Source organism: Ovis aries, chromosome 24 (assembly GCF_016772045.2).
Source record: "Ovis aries strain OAR_USU_Benz2616 breed Rambouillet chromosome 24, ARS-UI_Ramb_v3.0, whole genome shotgun sequence".
NCBI lineage: Eukaryota > Metazoa > Chordata > Mammalia > Artiodactyla > Bovidae > Ovis > Ovis aries.
The window spans coordinates 36,263,441-36,285,901 of NC_056077.1; the positions used below are offsets into that span (position 1 = coordinate 36,263,441).

Below are 22,461 nucleotides of genomic sequence, written 5' to 3' on the forward strand. Positions count from 1 at the left end.
AAGGTCAGCGCCCACGCCCCGTGTCTGCTCCCCTCAGCCGGCCCTCCTCTGCCCCTTTCCAGAAACTCACCTCCTCCCTTTCCTCCTGGAAATGCATCCTCTGGTCACCGCTGCTAGCACTATGACCACCATGGGCACCAGCAATGGCAACAGGATGGAGGCAAGGTTGGATGCTTCTGGGGTGCAGGGAATAGAAATAGGGGTGTGGGATAAGAGGTGAGGGGGATACACCCTTCCGGTCCTCAGCTGCCACCCTGGGTGGACTGCATTCCCTGCACGTCTCTGGGTCCTGGCTCTCCCTCCAGGAAGCCACCACTCCTAGGGCTTTCGAGACCTTGGTGCCGCCCTCCTGCTCCCAGCGGACACGCAACTCCCACAGACCCTTCAGGAGGATGTTCACCCAGCTGGTCCCCCAGACTCCAGGGTATCAGCTGGGTCAGTGCTTCTCCAAGAGTAGCCCTGGTATCACTCCCATCAGTCACCTAGAAGCTTGTGAAAAAGTGCAGGCATCTTGGGGCCCCACCGAGACCTACCCAATCCAAGTCTCTAGGGCTGAGTCCCAGAGACAACCTTGCCCCACCCCGATCTTAGGCACAAGGATACAGTCAGAGAATTGCTGGTGCAGAGGCATGTGGGGATTATAGTTTGGGATAGAGAAAACTAATGAAAGGTACCAGGGAGGCTAAGAGGGACACAGGAGAGGGGAACAACAGCAGGGTAAGGCATACAGATCACAGAAGTGGGGAGCTCAGGGTCAGAGAGAAGATTCCAGAGTGCTGGGTAGGGCATAGGGACTCTGAGATTCTTTCAGGATACTGATCCTGCTAATCTTTAGGGATCATATCCAAATATTATATTATTACATCTCATATGGTAATATAAGACATTGATAATATACTATCTATATAATATCTATATATATACTATCAATATAATATACTATCTACTATACATCTATGGGCATCCTTGGAGGCTCAGGTAAACAATCTGCCTGCAATGAGGGAGACCCAGGTTCCATCCCTGAGTTGGGAGGATCCCCTGGAGAAGGGAATGGCAACCCACTCCAGTATTCTTGCCTGGAGAATCCCATGGACAGAGGAGTCTGGTGAGCTATAATCCATGGGGTCACAAAGAGTCGGACACAACTGAGCAACTAACACACACACGCGCATACATCTCTAACAGATACTGTAGGTTAATATTATATACACGGACTTATTCTGTGGCCATTGTTGGTGGGGAAGGTGAGGAGCTTGTGAGGTACAGGTCTTGGGTAAAGTTCTTGCCTGGCTTTTCAGGGGGAGGTACATCCCGCGGCTCCATGCAACGGTCTCCCCCATAACCAGGTTCGCACTCACAGGTGAAATGGGTTCCCTGCTCCCGGCACCGCCCATCATTCTGACAGGGGTTCTGTAGGCACGGGCTGTCTGCAAGGATGGAAGCGGGTGGGAGGGAGTTCTGGGCGGACACTCAGAGCCAAGGAGAGGGGCCTGGGGGCTGGGACGCCAGGGAAGAAATTCTCCCAGAGAGATTCGCTGGGGTCCGCTGGCCAGGCTTCCAGTCCTGGTTCTATACCCCCGAGATCTGGGGAAACTGCTTATCCTCTTCTGAACTCCATTTTCTTTACCCTATAATGTGGGAATGCTATGCTCACCCCAAGTGCTGAGTAAGGACTAAAGGAGATCTTGAGACACTAACGCAGAGCAGAGAGCAGAGGCTCGGGGAAGACAGGGCCTTTGCCTTGTCCCTCCCGAGAGAGAGAGAGAGAGAGAGAGAGAGAGAGAGAGAGATTAAATGGTAGGAGTCCTGATCTTGATGAGATGGGCTCTTCCCAGGACTGGGAGGGCTGGTTTGTTCCAGGTCCAGGGGCTTCCCCCTTCCCCCGCCCCCACAGGGGATGAGGGCAGCTGGAAGCCGAGGGCCTGTCCCGGCTCACCTCGGAAGCAGCCACGAGTGAGGTTCCCCAGGGTGCAGACCTCCCCAGGGCTGCAGCCGAGGGGCTCACATAGCAGGAGCCCCGTGCGCGCGCAGGTGCAGCGCTGGGAGCAGTCGTCATTCACGAAGCTGTCACCCTGCTAGAGAGGGAGAAAGCCCAGGAAGCAGGAGCGCCTGCTTGACCTCCAGTGTTGGGCTGTCCTTTCGCGCCTGCGCTCCCCCGGGGCCTCCCACTAACAGCCCGGACCTGGTAGTAGATGCCGTTGTTGGTGCAGCCACAGTGGGCCAGGGGGAGGCTCTGGGCTCCGCTGTAGATGTAGCCCGGGAGGCTGGCACAGCCCTCCACACAGGGGCCCTTGCAGCCCCGGGGGGCTGCCAGCGTGGCACAGGAGGCCGGGCAGGGTGTCATACAGCTCTGGTAGACAGTATTGGCTGGACATGACAAGGCTGAGGGGACACAGTCATAGTCAGAAGGTGGCAGAGCAGGGGTAGGTGCCCCCAGGTATGGAAAAGAAGGTCACCCAACAGAGCACAGAGCTTGCTAAAGGCAGGGAGGACCGGCTTTGTGAGTCTTTTTGTCTGTGACACTAACTCATGAGGAGGATCAAAGGTGGGCCTTGGCAGAACGGAGTGGGAAGGGGTGATGGGGGTGAGGGCAGGGAAGGGGTTCAGTCGTGAGGATATTAACAAGGGGGAGAGTCTAGGGCTGGGGGAACCAAGATGGAAAGCCAAGGTGGGGGAAGCTGTGGGGGCTCAGAGCAGAACAAGGGGTGGAAAGAGCCGAAGGGGTCAGGGGCCAGCTGCTAGGGCAGGTCAGGGCCTCACCACAGTGGGTGTGGTCCCGCCAGCTGGCCGGGGTGGCGCCCGCCTCCTGGCAGATGCTGGCATACCCACTGAGGACCTGGCAACGCAGCTCCTCCTGCTCCTTGGGGTCGTGGGCGGCACACAGGTCAGACACACAGTGCCTGGAGGACAGCAGGGACAGGTGGGGGGCTGTCAGAGATGGGGAGGGAGGCCAGGAGACCCAGCCCTGCAGAAGAGGCCCTGGAAGCCCCATCAGAGAGTGGGCCGGCGTGCCATGGGGATGTGTGTGCGTGTGTGTGCGTGTGTGTGACAAGGTACTATGCACAGAATTGTGCCCAACAGACAGCCAGTCAGAGAACAGGCCACAGGAGCTGGATAAAGGGTCTCAGGTCCCCGACTCACTCCAGGAAGGGCTCAGGGGCCACAGTCTGGTGACAGACAGCAAAGGGGCCCTCGGGGTCCACCAGCACCCCACACGCCTGGGTGCGGCTGATGAGCTGCAGCTCCTCCGGGCGGCATCCCGACACACCAGGAAAGCCTAGGGCTGCTTCCTCTCTCACTTCCTCCTCCTGTACAGCCCTGGGCAGAGACAGTAAAGATCCAGGTGAGGCCCACCAGGGCTGCCGTGATCGAAGGGACCTGGGAGGGGAGGGCCCGGGGCACAGGCTGGGATCCACAGGGCCGGTGCCCCGCAGTCGGCGGGAGAGGAAAGATGTGATGGGATGAGAAGACTCAGGCCTGTCTGAGCCCTCGGCCTCAGGGCTCCTTCTCTGCTGAGTAAGTGCGGGTGAGCTTGTGTGAACAGATTTTAGGTTGGTGCTCATGCCCACCCTGGCCGGCCGCCCCCCACCCCGGGTCAGGGCCTCCCTGCTTTGAACCCCAGCCCTCTCACCTTGAGATGCGGGGGAAGCTTCCCTCGGTCATTTTTACCTCCCAACTATTGCCAAAAGCAAGGAGGTTCTGGGTGACAGCCCCGTTGGGCAGCATAAAGTCATTCCTCTTGTTCTGGTCGCAGTTGCCACACAGGCCGAGCACAAGCTTCCGGTAAGTGACGGGCAGGGAGATCACTGTGGGAGGAGGGGGCCCAGGAGTGAGACCCCCCCCGCACCACACCTCATCCCTCCCCACCCCTCCTGGGTCGTCTCCCGGAGCTTGAGGCCTTGCTTGCAGGCAGGGGACCCTCTCATGGAGCCCATGGTTTTCCATGAGGCGGTTTTCCCTCCCCCTTCCCAAGAACGCTCCCTTTGGCCCTCTGGTTCCCATGCTCAGGCACCTGCGTTGTTCTTTCCGTTGAAGCTGACCACCAGCTCAAAGTCTGTGATCACGAACAGGCGATCGCTTCGTAGGGAGACCCGCAGCTGGTCAACGGGCTCATAGGGGGCGGTCACCTTCTGGCCGTTGACCTGGAGGAGGCAGATGGGAGCCGCAGGGAAGCCTGAATCAAGGTGACCCTCAGTGGTAAAGAATCCACCTGCCAATGCAGGAATGCGTGCCTGCTAAGCCGCTTCTGTCGTGTCTGACTCTGTGCGACCCCATGGACTGCAGCCCACCAGGCTCCTCTGTCCATGGGATTCTCCAGGCCGAGAATACTGGAGTGGGTTGCCATGCCCTTCTCCAGGGGATCTTCCCGACCCAGGGATCGAACCCATGTCTCTTATGTCCACCTGCACGGGCAGGCAGGTTCTTTACCACAAGCGCCACGCGGGTTCAATTCCTGGTCTGGGAAGATCTCACATACCGCGGAGCAACTGAGCCTGTGCGCCGCAGCTGCTGAGCCCGAGCTCTAGAGCCCAGGAGCCGCAACTACCATGTTCATGAGTGGCAGCTCCTGAAGCCCGAGCCCCTGGAGGCGGTGCTCTGCAACGAGAGAAGCCACTGCAATGAGACGCCTGAGCACCGCAACGGAGAGCAGCCCCGCTCACCACAACTAGAGAAAGCCCGTGTGCAGCGATGAGGACTCAATGCGGCCGAAACCTAAAGAATTAATACAATTATATTTAAAAAGGTGACTCTCTGCTGCGCTGGCCTCCACTTCTCTGCACATCTCGGGACCTTGTGGTTCCATCATTCTCTGCAACAGGGTACTCCAGGAAGCTTTACTATCCCAAATGCCAAGAGCGTCTCCGAGGTCTGCTCCTGTTGCAGCCCCTTTCTTTACAAAAAAAAATAAATAAACAACTGGCAGGTGGGCATCCCTGGTGCTTCTTCAGACCGCCTGTCGGATCTTCCCTTCTTCCCACTGCCCCACCTCTCCCCGATCTTACCTGAAATCCTCCTGCCCAGCTTGGGCTCCCAAGGAGGTAAGTGCAACACTGATTCTGATTTCTACAACTAGGCAGCCTCTGCCAGGAACCTCCCAAGGAACGGGCAGCCCTGGCTCCACCTGCTCCTGGTGGCCTCTCATGGACTGACCTGCCTCCCCCGACCCACCCTGCCTGGCCCAGCTCTTACAACAAGCTCCAGTTCGTGCTGGAGCTGGACTGTGTAGCCGTAGACCATCACGATGATTTCGTGCAGGAAAATGGGGTTGTGAGACGCATACATCTTGTTGCGTCCCTCCACGATGAAGGGCTCCACGCCACTGGGGAGCACATCCACGGTCTTGACCAGATAGTAGGTCATGCGGCCCTGGAAACGGTAGCCGAGGCCATCAAACGTGCGGTAAGTGGGGTCCCCATAAACCGTGCATCGCTCCGACCCTGCCAAGAAGAGCCAGCACTGAGGAGGAATGGCCCTGCCCAGTGGAACGGCCCCAGGGCCCCTCACCCGCCTGCCCTCAGTGCCTCCTGTTCCCTGAACTTGATATTTCCACCCTCTCCCTCTCCCAGCTTGAGAGGATCTCCCTTGCCTGGTTCGCTCTTTTCGCCCTGAAGGTAGATCCCAGAGAGAATCTGCAGGCGATCAGCGAGCTGGTAAGAGGTGAGAGCCCACCTCTGTCTATGTCAGCAGCTCCCTCTCCCCAGAGCCCCCAGTCTGGGCCCCCCCCGACTGCACCTCCTGAGGGCCCCCTTACTGTAGGGTTTGCAGATTTCTTTGCCGTCCTCGTCGGTCTCACACCGGGAGCTGGCGGGGCAGGCAAAGGCCCGGCACTGAATGGCTCCCGCCCGGCAGGTACACCTCTGGGAGCAACTGCTGGAGAACCAGGCGTTACCCTCCTGCAGATGCCACGGGAAGAACGAGGAGTGAGGAAGAGAGGGCCAGCTCTCTTTCCTCGACGACTTCAGTCTAAGCCCACAGTCTGACGGCTCACTTGGCACAGGCCAGAGGCAGTCCCAGTGCCAAGGCACCCTCTGTCCCTGTAGCGCTCCCTAGAGGCACTGCGCTGTCTCAGGAGGTACTGCTGAACGCATCTTCCAGATGAGGAAACTGGGGTCACAGAAGCCCTGTGACTCAAGAAGGGTACCACCAAGATCTTCAAACCAAGGCCACTCTACCGTGCCTCAGTCCTCACATCCAAACCACACACCCTCCACCCCAGTCCTGGCAGGAGGCCACCCACCCCAGCCACCAGCCTTCACATCCAGCGCCAGCCGCAGCAGCACAGGCCAGGGAAAGGCGGCATCCTGAAGGTGTGTGGGTGGTCCCCCCCACCCCTACTTCCCGTTCCCCACTCACGGGGAGGAATCTGCCCCGGGCGCCCCGGCAGCCACACTGACTCCTGGGCACACACCGCCGCTCCTTGAGCACGTAGCCAGGCTCACAGACGCAGCCCTCCTCGCAGTTGGAGGGACCGCTGGAGCCTTTGCACCGGCCTTCCGGGTTGTCGCAGGTAGGGGGGCAGTGGGGAAAGCAGTTGGTGTAGACGTAGTTGGGGGGGCAGTCCAGAGCTGGAAGGGTGGGGGAGAAACGCGGACTGAGCGTGGGCTCCGTGGTGGGCCTGAGGACAGAATAGAGCAAGACTGCTCCTCCCATCTTGGTGTGGGAGCCTGTGGTCGGGCAGCAGGTTCAGCGCGACCTCGGTGCATCTGGGCAGCAAGCTCGTGACTGGCCTGTGTACCAGCATGACAGGAGCCCAGGGCAGGGAGGGACTCACTCTGCTGGGGGAGCTAAGTAAAACCCTTTGAGCAGAAGTAGTTGCAAGCAAATGAAAACGTTCACAGATAGCAAGAGTGGACAACATGAAGATGTCAGTTCTCCCTAAATTAATTTTATTACCGTTATTAGGTCACGTGGGGCCACATTTGGGGTCTGAGTTCCCCAGCTTGGGATCGAACCTGTGCACCCTGTAGTCCTAACCACTGGACTGCCCAGGAATTCCCTCCCTAAGATAATTTGTACATTTAATATGATAGCAATAAAATGTACCAACAGGATTTTGGTGTGTTTTTTTTTGTTTAAATAGGGAAAGATGACATTAAAGTGGAGATGAGGATATAAACAAACCAAAAAAGCTGGGAAAACTCTAAACCAAAACAAACAAACAAAAGAAACTAAATGTCCCTGCCAGAAATCTAAACACTACTTAAACTCTCAATGATCACAACACTGTGTTGCTAGTAAATGAAGCTAAATGGAGCAGAGGAAGAGGAGAAAAAGCCCAAAGAGGAACTCAAATACACATGGGAATTTAATATGAAATGTGACATCTGAGTCAGTGGAAAAAGAGACTGGTCATTTAATAATACTGGGAAAAAATAAACATGAAGTTGATTGAATTCTCACCCTACACAGCAGGATACATCCCCACAGATCAAAATATTTAAATATACAAAAAAAGAAACCATACAAATGCTAGGGCAAAATGTAGGCAACTTTTTTAACTTCAGAGTAGGGAAGGCGTTTGTAACTGGGGCTCAAAATGCAGAAGCCATAAAACAAAGACTGTTATATCTGACCTCTTAAATACATATATATATATATATATTTCTGCATGGTAAAAAAATAAGAAGTCAGAGATGAAAAAAAAAGACATGGAAAAAATTTTTTGACTCATAGCACTAATGAAGGGCTGTCTACTCTCTGTAGCAAAGGACATCTATAAAATATTTCAATAAAGGGCAACAAACCAGTGGAAAAATGGTGAATAGGTAGGAAGAAATCACAGGAAGGGAAATCCAAACGGCTCCTGAATGTATGAAAGAATGCACAACCTCACTCATAATAGGAAAAATACAAATTAAGACTCTTTTTATCTTTCACTTATCAGATTGGCAAAAATCCAAAAGCATGATAATACTGTGTGTTGGCGAGGCTGTGGGGAAATGGGCAGTGTTGCTGGTGGGAATGTAAATGCCTCAACCTCTATGGAAGGCCATTTGGCAAGATCTCTCAAAAGCATAAACTCACACAATCCTCGATCCAACAATTCCACTGCTAGGAATTTATCCTACAGATAAGAGACACACACACAGAAAACTGCATCTGCGTAAGGTTATGCATCGCAGCACAGTTGGCAACAGCCAAAGACTGGAAACAACTAGGAAGTCCATCGATAGAAACTAGTTAAATAAACGATGACAAATGAATTATGACATGTCTGCGAAAGAGAATAAGGATGCTTTTTACATATCTGACGAGGAAGGGCAGCCAAGTCAAAAATAACGAAGTACAAACGACTGTGTCCTGTCTGTTGTTTGTAAGAAAATATGGGAAATAAATTTGCATTTGTTTGTATGTGCAGATAGGAAAGACTTTTTGGAAAAATACTCAGATGCGGATAAGAGCAGGCTAGGGCCTGGGGCCCAGAGTCAGGATGAAAAGAGACTTTTCACTGGGAATCTTCTAATACTTTTAAAAATTTTGAACCATAGGAATGCAGCACAAATGAAAAACGCTTTACTGTTTTAAAATTTTTAAAGTTCTGAAATTAAATAGCAGTGCTGGTTGTATAACCTTGTGAAGATACTGAAAATCCATGAGTTGTATACTTTTTTTTTTTTTTTTTTTGGCGAATTGTGTGGCATGCCGGCTCTTAGTTTCCTGAGCAGAGACCAAACCCACACTCCCTGCGGTGGAATCTTAACCCCTGAATCACTAGGGAAATCCCCAAATTGTATACTTTTAAAGGGTAGAAGAATATAGTATATGAATAATAATTTTTAAAAAACTTTTTAAAGGAAAGAGTTAGAGAAGAATGCCTTGGAATCTGCCAGGAGAGGAGAATAAAGAACTTTTGGGGTGCAGGAAAGGGTGTGTATAAAGGCAGGGAGGGGTGTGGGAAAGCAAGGCCCACGTGGGGAATAGGATGGTTTGTTGCGGGTGATGTCAGTCACAAGTAACAAGGGGGAGTTAGGGGTGGACAGCTCACAGGATCTCAAACATCTCAGAGAGGAGCTCGGACTTGCAGGCACAATGGCTCACAGGTGTAACATGATCACATCTCCTTTGGAACGACAGTGCTGAGAAGCAGCCTGTGCCATCCTGCGACAGGGGACACGGGCTAAGAGCTTACTGTAAATGGTCCACATTAGAGAAAATGAGGCCAGAAATAGGTCAGAAAACACCAAAAAGAAGAATGGAGGAGCTTTCAGGACTCCACAGGTGGGGCCTTCCCTGGTGGTCCAGTGGCTAAGACTCCACTCTACCAATGCAGGGGACCTGGGGCTGATCCCTGATTAGGGAACTAGACCCCACGTGGGTGCTTAGTCGCTCAGTCGTGTCCGACTCTTTGCGATCCCATGGGCTGTAGCCCACCAGGCTCCTTTGTCCATGGGGATTCTCCAGGCAAGGATACTGGAGTGGGTTGCCATGCCCTCCTCCAGGGGATCTTCTCAACTCAGGAATCGAACCCAGGTCTCCTGCACTGCAGGCAGATTCTTTACCGTCTGAGCCACCAAAGAAGCCCGGATCCCACATGCTGCAGCTAAAGATCCAGCAGGCCGAAACTAAGACCTGGTACAACCAAATAAATAAAAATAAAAATAATTTTTTTAAAGTACCAGACTCATATTTTTAAAAAGAGAGAGAGACACACAGATGAAAAGAAGGTTTGGGAGCAGTCTGGGGGTGGCCAGAGGGGACACTCACGGCAGAAGCTGCTGTTTCTCCAGATGGGAGGCCTGATGCCCTGGGCTTGACAGGCGGTCGCAAAGGCTTGCAGAGACTGGCAGAGGGTGCTGCTCAGGCCCCCAAATTCACAGAGGCTGTCGGTGCATCTCACCAAGAAGGGATTGAGGATCACACGGCTGGCACACCTTGCCCAGCCTGGAGTCTGAAAGGCTGCCTGGCATTGCTCCTGGGCTCTCTCCAGGTCAGCTGGCTGGCAGGTCGTTTCTGGCTCCTTCTCCGATTCTTCTTCGGTCTTGTCATCATCTTGGCAACTGGGAAGGGAAAGGGGGTCATCACAGGGACAGCCATGGCCTCATCTATGAAAACAACTTGGTGCTCCCAAACCACCCTCTAGACCCCTCCTGTCTTCACCTGGAAGCTGGCCTGGGCTCTGACCAGCCTTCCACGTGGCCCCCGTCGCCTCCCACATTTTGAAGCCAAGACAGGAAGACCCAGATGCCACCCCCTGTCAAGCGATACGCATTGAGGACCACTTCAGTCTTTCCATCCCAGGTGGGCCATATGGTCTAGAATCCCAACTCGCGTTCCTATGCCAACAAAGGCAGAGAGTCTTTGGGGACAATTACCTTGGGTCAATCTCCTTATCTTGCCAACTGTCCACATACGTGATGTCATCCGGGGCTAGCTCGTCATTAGGCATCAGCAGTTCGTCTTCTTCCTCACCGTTGAAGTTCCCGCACACGCCGCAGGTCTGGGTGGGCAGAGAGGAAAGAGGGATCTTCCACATCTGGGATGGCAGGGGGCATTTGTGGTTGGCACCCCCTTTCCACTCTGAAGAGAAAGGCATCCCCACCCTGCAGCTTTTTCCCATTCTGGGGAGTGACTCTTCAGTCGGGCACCCCGCTCCCTGCAGACTGACGCCCCTACGAAGTGACCCAGATGTTTTCCTCACCTTTCCATAATAGGCTTTTGGGATTTCGATTTTCAGGAAACCATTGCCATCAAACTTGACTTCCACCCCAATGCTGATGGTGAGCACCATGTAGCCGTCCCTGGAAATGACGCTGACCCCCCGGATCTGGGAGGTCGCGGGCAGGGGGACCCATGTGCCATTGATCTAGAGAGGAAGGCAGGACCCGTGAGCAGCAGGAAGGACCAGAGCCCATGTCCTCCCCTCACCACCGCCCCGCTCACCAGCACGTGGTCCTTCTTCAGGGTGACCAGGGTATTGAAGACGTGTACGTAGACCTTGCGGAGGTAGGAAGTGTGAGCTTGGTCTTGCTGCTGCCCATTCTTGCCACTGATCTTGAAGAAAGGCAGGTCCATGGTGGAGTGGCACGTTTTCGCCAAGACGTAAGTGCAAGCGCCCTGGACGGCATGGTAACTGCCATCGAAGCTTATGTACTGGGACCTGTCCTGGATCTGGCACACTCCCATCCCTGCAGGACAGAAAGGCGGCTGAGGAGTGGTCCAGCCTCTAGCAAGAACAGGCCTTCTCCCCACCTTCATGGAAAGGATGTGGAGGAGAGGGAGCCTCAGAAGGGAAGGGGGCAAAGAAGAGTCAAGACCCGAGGAGATGGGGCAGGTGCCGCTCAGCCCAGGAGAGACTTTTAATATCCCGAGTTCACAACTGCCGTGGGAGCCGTGAGTGAACCCCGAGGAGCCCCTCCTGGGCGGAGGGGCGGTTTTGGTGGCTGAAGGTCCTCCTCCATGCTTGGTGGGCCTCCTACCTGCCCCCCGGCACCGCATCAGCCCATTGCGGGGCCAGCACATCTGGCCAGGCTTGCAGGCGGTTTGGAAGCAGGAGACATTGTTGTGGATGGAGCAGGTGCAGAGCCGGGAACACGTCTTGTCCGTGTACCATCTCTCCCCAACCTGTGGGGCGCGGACATCAGCGGAGCCGATAGAAACTTGGAAGCTGGAGAGGGACGGAGGCCTCCCCTGCACCACTGCACCCTGGGGCCCCCAAGAGGTCGGCGTTGTTCAGCCTCCTGCCTCCATCACCAGCCTTTCTCAAGCTCCAGGCTTCTGAATTTTGCTTCTCAGCCCCCAGCACTGCCCCTCCCCGACACCTCTTTGCAGGCTCTGAGCCCTCTGGCCCCCAACTCATGGAGGCCCCCTTGCAGTCTGGCTTCTCACCGAGTGGTAGGCGCCCCCAGGGCTGGTGCAGCCACACTCGCTGAGGGGCACACAGGTGGTCCCACTCAGGATGTGGCCTCTCTGACACTCGCACCCCTCGGCACAGGGGAGCGAAGACGGGCAGTACGATGGGGTGCTCAGGCTGAGACAGGTGGCCGGGCAGGGGTTGGCGCAGGGGCTGTATCTGCTGCCTGACGGACACTTCAGAGCTAAGAAGAGATTAGCGTGTAGGAAGGAAGAGTCATTTCCAGCTCTCTTGACCTTGGGGCCTGAAGAGCTCCTAAGGGCTTCCCTGGTGGTCCAGTGGCTAAGAATCTGCCTGCCCATGCAGGAGACACGGGTTTGATCCCTGATCCAGGAAGACTCCACGTGCCGCGGAGCAATTAAGCTGGTGACCACAACTACTGAGCCTGCGCTCCAGAGCCTGGGAGCCGCAACTACTGAACCCACCCACCGCAACTACTGAAGCCCACGTGCCCTAGAGCCCGTGCTTTGCAATGAAAGAAGCCACCGCAAGGAGAAGCCCGAGCCCCGAAACTAGAGAAGAACCTGCGCCACCACGAAGACCCAGCGCAGCCAAATTAAATAAATTAATTTAAAAAATTTTTTAATGGATTAAAAAAAAGAATTCCTAAGAAAGAATTCCCTGGCGGTTCAGTGGTTAAGACTCCTCGCTTTCACTGCTGAGGGCACAGGTTCAACCCCTGGTGGGGGAACTAAGATCCTACAAACGACACAGGACAAAAACATTTTTAAAGAGTGCTTCTGGAAGTGTCAGATGAATGGATTAACAAAAAGGGGTCCATCCCTACAATGGAATATGATTCAGCCTTACAAAGAAGGAAATTCTGGAGCCTGCTGCAATGTGGGTGAAACTTGGGGACATTATACTAAGATAAGCTAGTCACAAAAAGATGAATACTGTGTGATTTCACTTAGATGAGGTCTCTAGAGTCCTCGAATGCATAGAGATAGAGAGTAGATGGTGCTTGCCAGGGGCTGGGGGGAGAGGGATGGGGACTTGTGTTTAACGGGGACAGTTTCAGTTTGGGAAGAAGAAAAAGTTCTGGAAACAATGGTGATAATGGTTGCATGACAAGGTGAATGCACTTAATGTTGCTGAGCTGGACACTTAAAAATTTGTTACAGTGGTAATTTGTGTGTTCTGTATATTTTACTACAATTAAAAAAAAAAGAGTTCCTGGGAAAGAGGAAGAAAGGTCATCACACGGGTGACCTGGGGAAGATGGGAAGGAGACAGTAGACAAATGAGGTCAGAACTTTTTGGTGCTGGTAAGTCACTTCAGGTCTGACTCTTCGTGACACTATGGACTGTAGCCTGCCAGGCTGCTCTGTCCGTGGGAATTCTCCAGGCAAGAATACTGGGGTGGGTGGCCATGCCCTTCTCCAGGGGGTCTTCTGACCCAGGTCTCTTAGGTCCCGACCTGCATCTCTTATGCCTCCTGCATTGACAGGCAGGTTCTTTACCACTAGTGCCATTGGTGAGGTGAAAGTCAGAAGGGGGCTCCCAGCCGAGGGAGTCTAGGGGAAGATAGGGGCTGGGCTCCAAGAGACTGGAGAGGGGGGACAGAGGGCATCCCACATGGGGGCTGGGGGCTGGGGGCCGGCTGCGAAGGGGAGAGCAGAAGAGCAGAACTGAGGGAGAGGGAGAGAGGGCGGGGCTCAGGGGACTCCGCTAGGTCACTCACGGCAGAAGGTGCTGTTCCGCCAGGTGAGGACCTGGCCGGCACGGGCGCACAGGGACGCGTAGGCCTGCAGGGAGCGGCACAGCGTGAACGTGTCGCCCTTGGTCCCACACTGGCCGTATACGCAGCTGGTGAAGCTGGCCTGCGGGGCCACCACCTTGTGGCACCTGGAGAAGGGTCCTGGTGGATGAAACGAGGTAGGCGAGAGTGAGCCTCGGGAGGAAGAGGAACCATGAGGCTGCTCTGGGGCAAAGTCTCCATCCACTTCCATCCAAACCCATGATTATTAAGAACCTACTGCCTGAGATGCAAAAAACCCCCACAGATCCATCAGCGCCCCCAGGGGACCACTGCCTCCGCATCCACTCCGCTGTCTCTATTTCCTGTCTCACCTCCCTTCCTCAGTGATCAGCCCCCCTCCTCTGTCTCCTGTCCTGGGGGTAGTGGGGAGCAAACAGGGGCCCCTGCGTGGCTTACCCTGGGGATTCACCAAGATATCACAGTTCTTACTCCAGGGGTCAGTTGCATTCTTTTCCAGGCACCTGGGGGGCCTGGCATCTGCAGCAAAGCAGCTAACAGAGGGGGAGGGGAAGGGACAGGAATTTAGGATCAGAGGACACTTCCCAAAAGCCACAGCAGACATGGAGAGGGAAGCGGGGAGGGGAACCAGGGTGGGAGAGGAGAACAGAGTGAGGGCCTTGAGTAGTAAGGTCAGCAGATGCAGCAGGAAGGAGAAAGGTTAGATCTCAGGGTGGACTTCCCTGGAGACAGGTCAAGAAGCCCGGGAGAAATCAGCAGGCAGGGGTGTGGGAGGTTGGAACAACCTTCCATCAACTCCAGGAGAGAATGGGGACACCGCCAGGCTGCCTGCCAAGCAGGCAGCTCCCCGCCCCGGTCCAGCTCCCCGCTCTCCCCATTCCCGGCTCACCCAGATTCAGATAACTCATTTAGTTTCCAGGAGGCCCCCAGGCGCACGGAGTTGACAGCAGGTCTTTTATCAGGCTGCAGATTGTCGTCCAGGCTGTTGTTGTTGTAGTTCCCTGGGGGACCGAGCAGTCAGAGAGGCCGCAGGCTTGGTCCCAAGACCAAGAAGCCACCCTCTCTCCAAGAGAAGGCTTTTCTCTTCCTTCATCTTCGGCTTCCCTTCACGCCTACCCTCACACACGACGCCCTCAACCGAGTAACAGATCACCAAGCACCTGTTCACGTGTGGATGAGCAAGATCCCTGAGAGGCTCAGGTTGCCCGTGGCCCCCGCTTCGCCTACACGTGCCCAGGGAACTCACCACACATCCCACAGAGTCGGCCGGCATAGGAGGAAGGAGCGGTCACTTCCACCAGGTGGTACCCGTCGTAGCGAACTTGAAGCCCGAAGTCCGTGTAGAGGAGGATAAAGGAGCCACTGGACCTCACGGTCATCCGGCCGTGCGCAAACCACAGGGGCAGAGCCACCTGGCGACCGTCCAGCTACAGAGGTAGGGAGGACGAGGTAGGGAAAGGCTCCGGGGACAGGATAACAATGGGGCAGAGACCAGGGAGCAGGCGGGGGGTGGGGGGGGATGGCGGGTATGTCTCAGAAACTGGGGTTTCGGTATCTGCCGGACAGGTGTAATTGCAGGCAAGAGGGAAGGGAAAAGAGATGCCGCGTGGGCTGGGGGTGGGGCCGGGGAGGCAGGCGCAGGCACGCACCATGACCTTGCGGCCTTTGAGCATCCAGACTCTGATGCCGAAGGCCTGCACCTGGACGGCTTTGACGTAGGAGGCCTCCAAGTTTCCGCCGCGGAACTCATTGGTAGCGCTCACAAAGAAGTAGTTCTCCAGGGACTTCAACGAGCAAGGCCGGGTCAGGATGTAGGTGCAGGTGCCCATGAAGTGGTGCAGGGCTCCATCGAATGTCAGGTAGTGGGGGTCCCCCCAGACAGTGCAGGTGGCCGATCCTGGGCACCAGGAGACGGCGTTGAGGGATGCACTCACCTTGATCTGCCATCCTGGCGAGTCCACGTGGTGATGGTACCCACGGCTCATCGGGATGGTCCGTGAGGCGTGGAGAGGTCAAGGTCAGGGACTGCTCCAGCCTCACTGTCTGGGTTCTTAAAGATGTTGTTTTGACTCCGGGCAATCACCTCCCAGCCCCTGGTTATACCCCAGCTCTCTGCTTTAGGACAGGACCACGCCTCCGCTCAAGGTCATTTGGGCAGCCCCCAGGCTCACCTTGAGGGTGGCAGCCATAGGTGCCATCCTGCTGACCACACAGCTCCTGGGCCTGGCACTGCCATGGCACACAGCGAGTTCTGTTAGTGCCCTCACAGATGCAGAGCTGTCTGCAGCCTGGCTTGAACCACCGCTCCCCTACCTGGAAGGAAAAGAAGTCGTCCCCTGGTCGGGACTTCCTTGATGGTCAAGTGGTTAAGAATCTGCCTTGCAATGCAGGATAGAGATGCAGGTTCGATCCCAGTTTGGGGAACAGAGATCCCACATGCGGCAAAGCAGCTAAGCCTGCGTGTAGCAGCTACAAAGTCTGCACACACTGGAGTATGGGCACCACAACTAGAGTCAGTATGCCACCATGAATAGACAAACACACGCTTCTTAAAATAGAAAGTCATCTTAGCACTGCTGTTCAGATCACTGCCTGCTCCTTGGGAAGGCGTTCGTGTCATCCCAAAGCTCCAGGCTCAGCTCCATTCGCTCATTCAGTCACTCCATTATTTGTCTGTCCACTGTTTCAACAGATAGTTATCATCCGCCTCGTGCCAGGCGTCAGGAATTCAGTAATGAACCAGATGGACGATGCCCCTGCCCTAACGGAACTCACAGTCCAGAGGGGACGGTCAACACGTAAACAAACAGGTCCCGTGCCCCAGCCCGTTATGTACCCAGAGGTGACTATCAGGGCACCCAGGGTGTTTCCTGCCATTGGCACTTGCTGCAAGAGTTTAGGGGTGCTTCTCAGGGTGCTTCAAGGAGGAGGCAGCATTTCAACAGGACCTCAAAGGAGGAGAAGGTGGCTAACTCAGGTGGTGCCTGGGAGGCCAAGCAGGGGGAAAGGGGCTACAAAGAAGGTGAAATTGAAAGAGTAAAAGGTGGATAAGGAGTGTTCTGGGGGCCAGCCTGGAACGCGGCTCTGAGTAGGGGAGAGCCCCATGGACATCAGGTGGTGGAGGCTTGGACGGACCTCATCCTCAGGCCTTGGAAAGAAGGAAGAGAGAAGTTTCACAGATCAGGGCTAGCTCCAAGCAGTGCCTCTGAGAAGATGGTTCGGATGGGGTCCAGGTAGCAACTGAGAAATGGACCCTCCATAGGCGAGAGAATGCGGGTGAGATGCAGACATGCCTGAGCCTTCAGGGGATGAGAAACAAGAGAAGTGACTCAGGGAAGTGACCGGCAGGGGAGACAGGAAGGGAGAGAACCGGGGGTCCCAGGTTTTGCTGGGGCCTGGGCTGACTCTGGTGAAAAGTACTGGAATTGAAGAAGGAAAAAGGGGAATTAGACCTAAGCCCTCCTCCTACCCGTCCCCCCACCCCCAGTCTCCTGCCCACGAGCTGGTCAGAGACTTCAGAACCCGCACCAGTGCCTTCTGGCTGCAGCACTGAGAGCGGCCCAGCCCCGGCGGCTCACCTTGAAGTAGCCGGCTGTGGGGTCGAGGCAGCCACACTCGGACTGGGGGACACACTGGAGCCCGCTGAGGATGAAGCCCGGGTTGCACTCGCAGCCCTCCACGCAGCGGTTCTGGCAGGCCATGCCCGAGAACGAGGAATGGCAGGTGTCAGGGCACAGCTTGGCACACAGGGTGTATCTGCTGTTGGGTGGGCAGGCCAGCGCTGGTGGAGGGGGTGCACAGGTGAGGCAGGGTCGGGAGAAGAGGAAAGAGGTAGTTTCCAGCCTGGAGCTCGGAAGGCCCATGGCCAGAGGCTTCAGCCCAATCTCCAGAAGAGAGGAACTGGGAGAAACCACCAAGGAACTCAGCCTCCACGCCCTGGGCCTGGAGGGGGCCCTGCAGGGAGGTGCCAAGAGGCAGAACCACGGGGGCAGACCCACCAGGAGCCTCAGGAGCTCTGCCCCAGGGGAGCCAGTCAGAACCCATGTGGCCCCAGCGAGGCGCTCGAGCAGGCCCCCCAGAGAGCTGGGCCAGGACTGGGAGCTGTGGGGCGCCCTCCCACCCAGCAGTCTGCATTTTACGTGTATATTGCTCCACCTGGTGTGCATTCACACGTGTGTGCATTGCTCTCACATCCATACCCTCAGGTCTTGGGAAGGCTTTCTTTTTCTCTTTAAAAAATCTTTTCCCAAAGAACTTTAATTAAGACTTTAACAGAAATAAAAAAGATCAGCGTGTACTCAGGGCCCAGATCAGATGTAACAAAACCAAGCTGAACCCAGGGTGGAAATGCGGTTGTTGTTGAGTCGTTAAGTCGTGTTTGACTCTTTGTGACCCCATGGACTGTAGCCCACGAGGCTCATCCGTCCATGGGAATCTCCAGGCAAGAATGCTGGAGTGGGTTGCCATTCCCTTCTCCAGGGGATCTTCCAGACCCAGGGATCAAATCGGGGTCTCCTGCACAGCAGGCAGACTCTTTACCGTCTGAGCCACCAGGGCAGCCCTAGAGTGAAAATACTGCCTGGAAAATCCACAGCTGGGAGGAAACCCCAGGAAGCCTTCCTGAGTGTGCAGGTGACCGTGTGATTTTCTCAGGGGAGGTTTCCGACTGCGGATTTCCTGGTCCTTGTGTAGGGATGAAGGGGTTCCACCAGGTGCCACCCCCACACCTCCCGGCCTGTGCCACCATTCTCAGAAGCCACCAGCCCTCTGACGTGTGAGTGTGAAGAAAGGGGCCCGGCATCTTCGCACGACTCACGGCAGAACTGGGGTCCCCTCCAGGGCTTCACTGCGTATCCGGCTTCCTGGCAGGTCTCAGTCAAGGCTGACATGTGGGTACACAGTACCTGCTGCAGCCCCTGGAAGTTGCACATGTCAAGCAGGCAGTTGTCGAAGAAGGAGGAGACCCTGAGGTGAGGCAGGCAGGCCCTAGGGAGAGACGCCAGGTCAGAAGGGATGAGAGGACAGAACCTCGTTCCTCCCATTTTGATGGGCCCGGGCACGGGCCCTCCTGTTCCTCCCCACTACGTACTGAAAGGCTCCGTAAGCGACCACGAGCCGTCCGCAGTACTCCGGCCTCGACATTGTGTTCTTCAAGTCAGTATCGCAAGATGGGAGAGATGCCTGGTTCTCCTGGCACCTGGAAGAGACTCACCCCCACAAGCCCTAAGGACCGAGGCTCGCCTCCATCCCCTCCGGGCCCGGGCAGTCTCTCCGCTCTCGACGCCCCCTAGTGGACAACATCTGAACGCCAAGAGGTGGGAAAACGGGGCCCGCCAGCAGGAGGCGGGGCTGCTCAGAATCGCCTGGGCTCCACAGGTGGGGAGGGTGGGGTAAGCGTGGTGGCAGTGAATTTAGTAGGGAACCAGATCCAGGAGAAAGCCAGACGTGGGGGCATACAGAGAGCGCAGACCAGGAGTGATGCCGGCCAGGGTTCTTGGTTCCTCGAAGGGGCAAAGGAGCAGGAGGGCGGACTTGGGGGCAGGGAGGTCCTCACGCCTGGTCCTCATCCTCCGAGGTCTGCCAGCTGTTACCCAGCTCCTTCTCATCTCGTGCTGGTTTGCCATCCGGCTTCTTGTTGTCGTTGCTACTGTCGCCGTCATAGTTGCCACAGAAACCGCAGAGTTTGCTGGAGTAGGTGCTGCGGGGTTCGTGGAGAGTAAGGGTCTCCATCATCTGAGGGACCACAGAGGGGCAGGGGTCGCGGGAGGCCATGGGCAGAGGTGGGCTGTGGACCAAGAGGTGCAGACAGGGAACCAGGGCTCCACACCAGGCACCAGGTGCACCACGACCTCCAGCTCTCGCCCGTAAGCTATCTTCACGTCTCCAGTCCTCCCATTCTTCTGCTCACACCCCATCTTCCAGTCATGGCAAACTTCTTGCTGGCCCTAAGACATTCCACTTTTCCCCTTGGAATTACTGTTTACTATTTCTTTTTTTACTTAAAAAAATTTTCTTTTAATTTTTTGCCTGTACCGTGCAGCATACAGGATCTTAGTCCCCCAACCAGGGATCGAACCTGTGCCCCATGCATTGGAAGCACAAAGTCTTAACAGCTGGACCACCAGGGAAGCCTCCAGTATTTCTGTCAAGTCTTTCTTTCCCTTGTTTGGCCATCTGGGGATCTACTCATCCGTGAAGACTGCAGTCAAGAGACCACTGTTTTGAAGGCTCCCACGGCTCATTAGCAACTCCTTCTAGAACATTCCCGAAGCCTTGTGTATATATCCTGCTATTATCCCACGGCCCTGAAAGCATTTCCTCCCCCTCCGCAACCAAAGGGAGGCCTGCTGGTGGAGCTAGGTGTTTCCTACCCATGACTGAGAATGAGCGCCCAGGATGGCAGGGGAAGGGGGATGGGAGAGTCCCTGAGAGGGAGGGAGGGGCAGAGTGGGAGGAGTGGCAGCCGCCTCGCTGGGTCGCCCCCTCACCTGGGCACACGCACATACAGCTGCTGGTCACCATCCCATCTCACCCGCAGACCGAACGCTGTCTGCAGCTGCACAAACCGCCCGCTTGGAGTCAAGAAGACGCCTCCAGAAGGTATGGCCGGGAGGGTGACTCGCTGACCCCCAACCTGGAAGGTGGGGGAGGGCCAAGGGAGGAGAGGAGAGACAGATCCTGGGATCAAGGAGGAGCCCCCAGCTGACTCCCACAACCCCACGCCGTGCTCATGACCTCTTCCGCTCCACATGGAATGCTCTGGGGGAGCTGGGCGGATGAGGCCTTACCAGTGTGTGTCTGCCCTTGAGCAGGGTGATGGTGGTCTCCGAAAGAGTCACAGAGACCTTGCTCAGGCAGGACACGCCCTCCAGTCCTCGCTCCTCATTCTTCACCGTCACCCTGAAGAACGGCTCTAGGCCGGGAGAGTAGGGGTCAGGGGAGAACGTCAGGGGGCTCGCTCATTCCAGAAATATTTCTGAGCGCCCACAGAGGGGGGCAACCCCACCCGACCCTGTGGGGATAAAGCCAGAGGGGAGGCAGGACCCCAGTGGGAGTGGGGCATCGTCCAGAACAGCTTGGGACTGCGTGCCCGAGAAGCCGTCCCCACCCCAGCCGCTGCCAGGCACGCCCTGAGGCTAAGCAGGCCAGAAGCAACTGATGCCGAGAGGAGTCTTAACCTGCCTTCTCCCCACGGTCTGGTCCTGAGAAAGTCCTGCTTTGCAGATGGACGTGTCATCCCTCGCTCTACAGTCGGTCCTCTCCCATCTTGCCCCATCATCAGCTCTGGCCCTTCCCCACTGACCCATGCGCTCCCAGGCCCAGCTCTCCCAACCTCAGACTCCAGGGCCAGGCCGTGGGGACAGGGAAGGGAGGCAGCTCCAGGGTCCTACCTGTCGAGTTGCCACAGGGTTGGGCCAGGAGGTAGGTGCACTTGCCCCTGAAGTTAAAGTACCTCCCATCGAAGGTGGAGTAATGAGGGTCTCCATAGACGAAGCAGGTGGCAGTGCCTGCCGAGGGGACACGGGGGACGTGTGAAGCTGGGTTACCAGGCCAGGCGCCATGGCCACCTCACCCACCTAGTGGTCCCAGCTCCCCTGGCCAAGGAAGGGATGGGGACCCCGGTGTCACACCCATGGGGACAGGCGGGAAGAGCATGAGGGGTCTCACCATAGGGGTGGCATCTGTACTGGCCATGCTTCAGTTGGCACACTGTGTGTGTCCCACACTTGTAGGGCTGGCACTCTATCTGACTGCCGGGCTGGCAGCGGCAACGTTCTGTGCAGTTGGGGCTGAACCACTCTGTCCCTGTCTGAGAGCAAGGGGGCTGGGGTCACAAGGGTACCAGTCCTGGGAAGACTGTTTCATCCCATGGTCTCATCCCCTCCTCCTGCAGACCTCACCTTGTTCAGACTCCTCTCCCCATTGCCTAGCAGAGATTCCTGCTCACCCCAGGCCCTTTGCACATGCTGTGTTGGAGCCTGTCTCCCTTCCCCTCATCTAAACCATTCCCATACAACCAGCAGAGTTCAGTGCAAGGGTTGCTATTTTCTCAGGAAGACCTTCCAGACCACCCCGACTAGCTGTGGGCACTTCTCCTTCCCAGGACTTAACACAACCACACTTTTATATTAATTTTTGTGATTATTTGATAAGCTCCCCTACAAGGGACTGTGTCTTTCTTTACTCGCTATCTCAGCCCCAACACATACCACAGTGCCTGGCAAAGAGTTCTCATTTAATGTATACTTCCTTCTCCCCCAGAATGTGAACCTGTGCTATTCATGGTGACCCCAATGCCAAGAGGGTTGAAGGTACCCAACTACGTTTATTGAATTTATAAGTGAACATAAATCCATATGTGTTTCCCAGGGCAGAGGGAAGAGACGCCTGGCGCTGATGGTTCTGACATCAGCAGATGGTTCTATCCCAGCTACTGCTGAAGCTAATCCCAACACTGACCAGGGACACCTGGGAGACAGGTTAAGAGGGCTGGAGGAGGAAGTCACCCTCAAGAAGACAAGCAGGAACTCTGATGCTCCATGGGAAGAACGCCAGAGCTGAGAAGATGTACTATTCAACAATGAATAGTTGACTGCACTTTTATTTAATAGGTTGACTATATTTATCATAAATTGCTAACAATAATAATTAACATTTAAGAAACTGGTCTGTGTTGGGACCTAATTTCATCTTCACAGCAACCACATGAGGTAAAAAATCTTATTGTGCACGTTTTATAGATATGGAAACAGATTTGAAGAGATCAAGAGAGAACCTTGCCCAGGGTCACTCGGCAAGCAAGTGCCGGAGCCAGGCTGCAACTCAGATCAGCCTGACTCTCAGCGGCTCGGTTTAATATAATGGCCAGCAGCCCACGTCTGGCCACTGA

The 22,461-nt window shown here is 55.6% G+C and overlaps 1 protein-coding gene across 1 annotated transcript in view; it reads right to left on the reverse strand.

The window, feature by feature from the left end:
- The window catches only part of ZAN (zonadhesin), a 37,721-nt gene that overhangs the window by 2,901 nt on the left and 12,359 nt on the right, over nt 1–22,461 (reverse strand). Inside the window, exons 14-44 of the mRNA XM_060405837.1 lie at nt 21,240–21,381; nt 20,963–21,079; nt 20,360–20,484; nt 20,060–20,205; nt 19,126–19,269; nt 18,661–18,768; nt 18,388–18,557; nt 17,150–17,352; nt 15,743–15,884; nt 15,221–15,468; nt 14,818–14,998; nt 14,461–14,572; nt 14,010–14,104; nt 13,536–13,712; nt 11,827–12,035; nt 11,418–11,562; nt 10,882–11,126; nt 10,640–10,804; nt 10,314–10,438; nt 9,706–9,998; nt 6,355–6,566; nt 5,753–5,894; nt 5,191–5,438; nt 4,013–4,142; nt 3,632–3,806; nt 3,142–3,318; nt 2,761–2,900; nt 2,183–2,382; nt 1,937–2,075; nt 1,287–1,427; nt 71–176 (exon numbers count right to left, since the gene is read on the reverse strand). Of these exons, the coding sequence (XP_060261820.1) occupies nt 71–176; nt 1,287–1,427; nt 1,937–2,075; nt 2,183–2,382; nt 2,761–2,900; nt 3,142–3,318; nt 3,632–3,806; nt 4,013–4,142; nt 5,191–5,438; nt 5,753–5,894; nt 6,355–6,566; nt 9,706–9,998; nt 10,314–10,438; nt 10,640–10,804; nt 10,882–11,126; nt 11,418–11,562; nt 11,827–12,035; nt 13,536–13,712; nt 14,010–14,104; nt 14,461–14,572; nt 14,818–14,998; nt 15,221–15,468; nt 15,743–15,884; nt 17,150–17,352; nt 18,388–18,557; nt 18,661–18,768; nt 19,126–19,269; nt 20,060–20,205; nt 20,360–20,484; nt 20,963–21,079; nt 21,240–21,381 (5,102 nt within the window). The remainder of the gene's footprint in view (nt 1–70; nt 177–1,286; nt 1,428–1,936; nt 2,076–2,182; nt 2,383–2,760; nt 2,901–3,141; nt 3,319–3,631; nt 3,807–4,012; nt 4,143–5,190; nt 5,439–5,752; nt 5,895–6,354; nt 6,567–9,705; nt 9,999–10,313; nt 10,439–10,639; nt 10,805–10,881; nt 11,127–11,417; nt 11,563–11,826; nt 12,036–13,535; nt 13,713–14,009; nt 14,105–14,460; nt 14,573–14,817; nt 14,999–15,220; nt 15,469–15,742; nt 15,885–17,149; nt 17,353–18,387; nt 18,558–18,660; nt 18,769–19,125; nt 19,270–20,059; nt 20,206–20,359; nt 20,485–20,962; nt 21,080–21,239; nt 21,382–22,461) is intronic.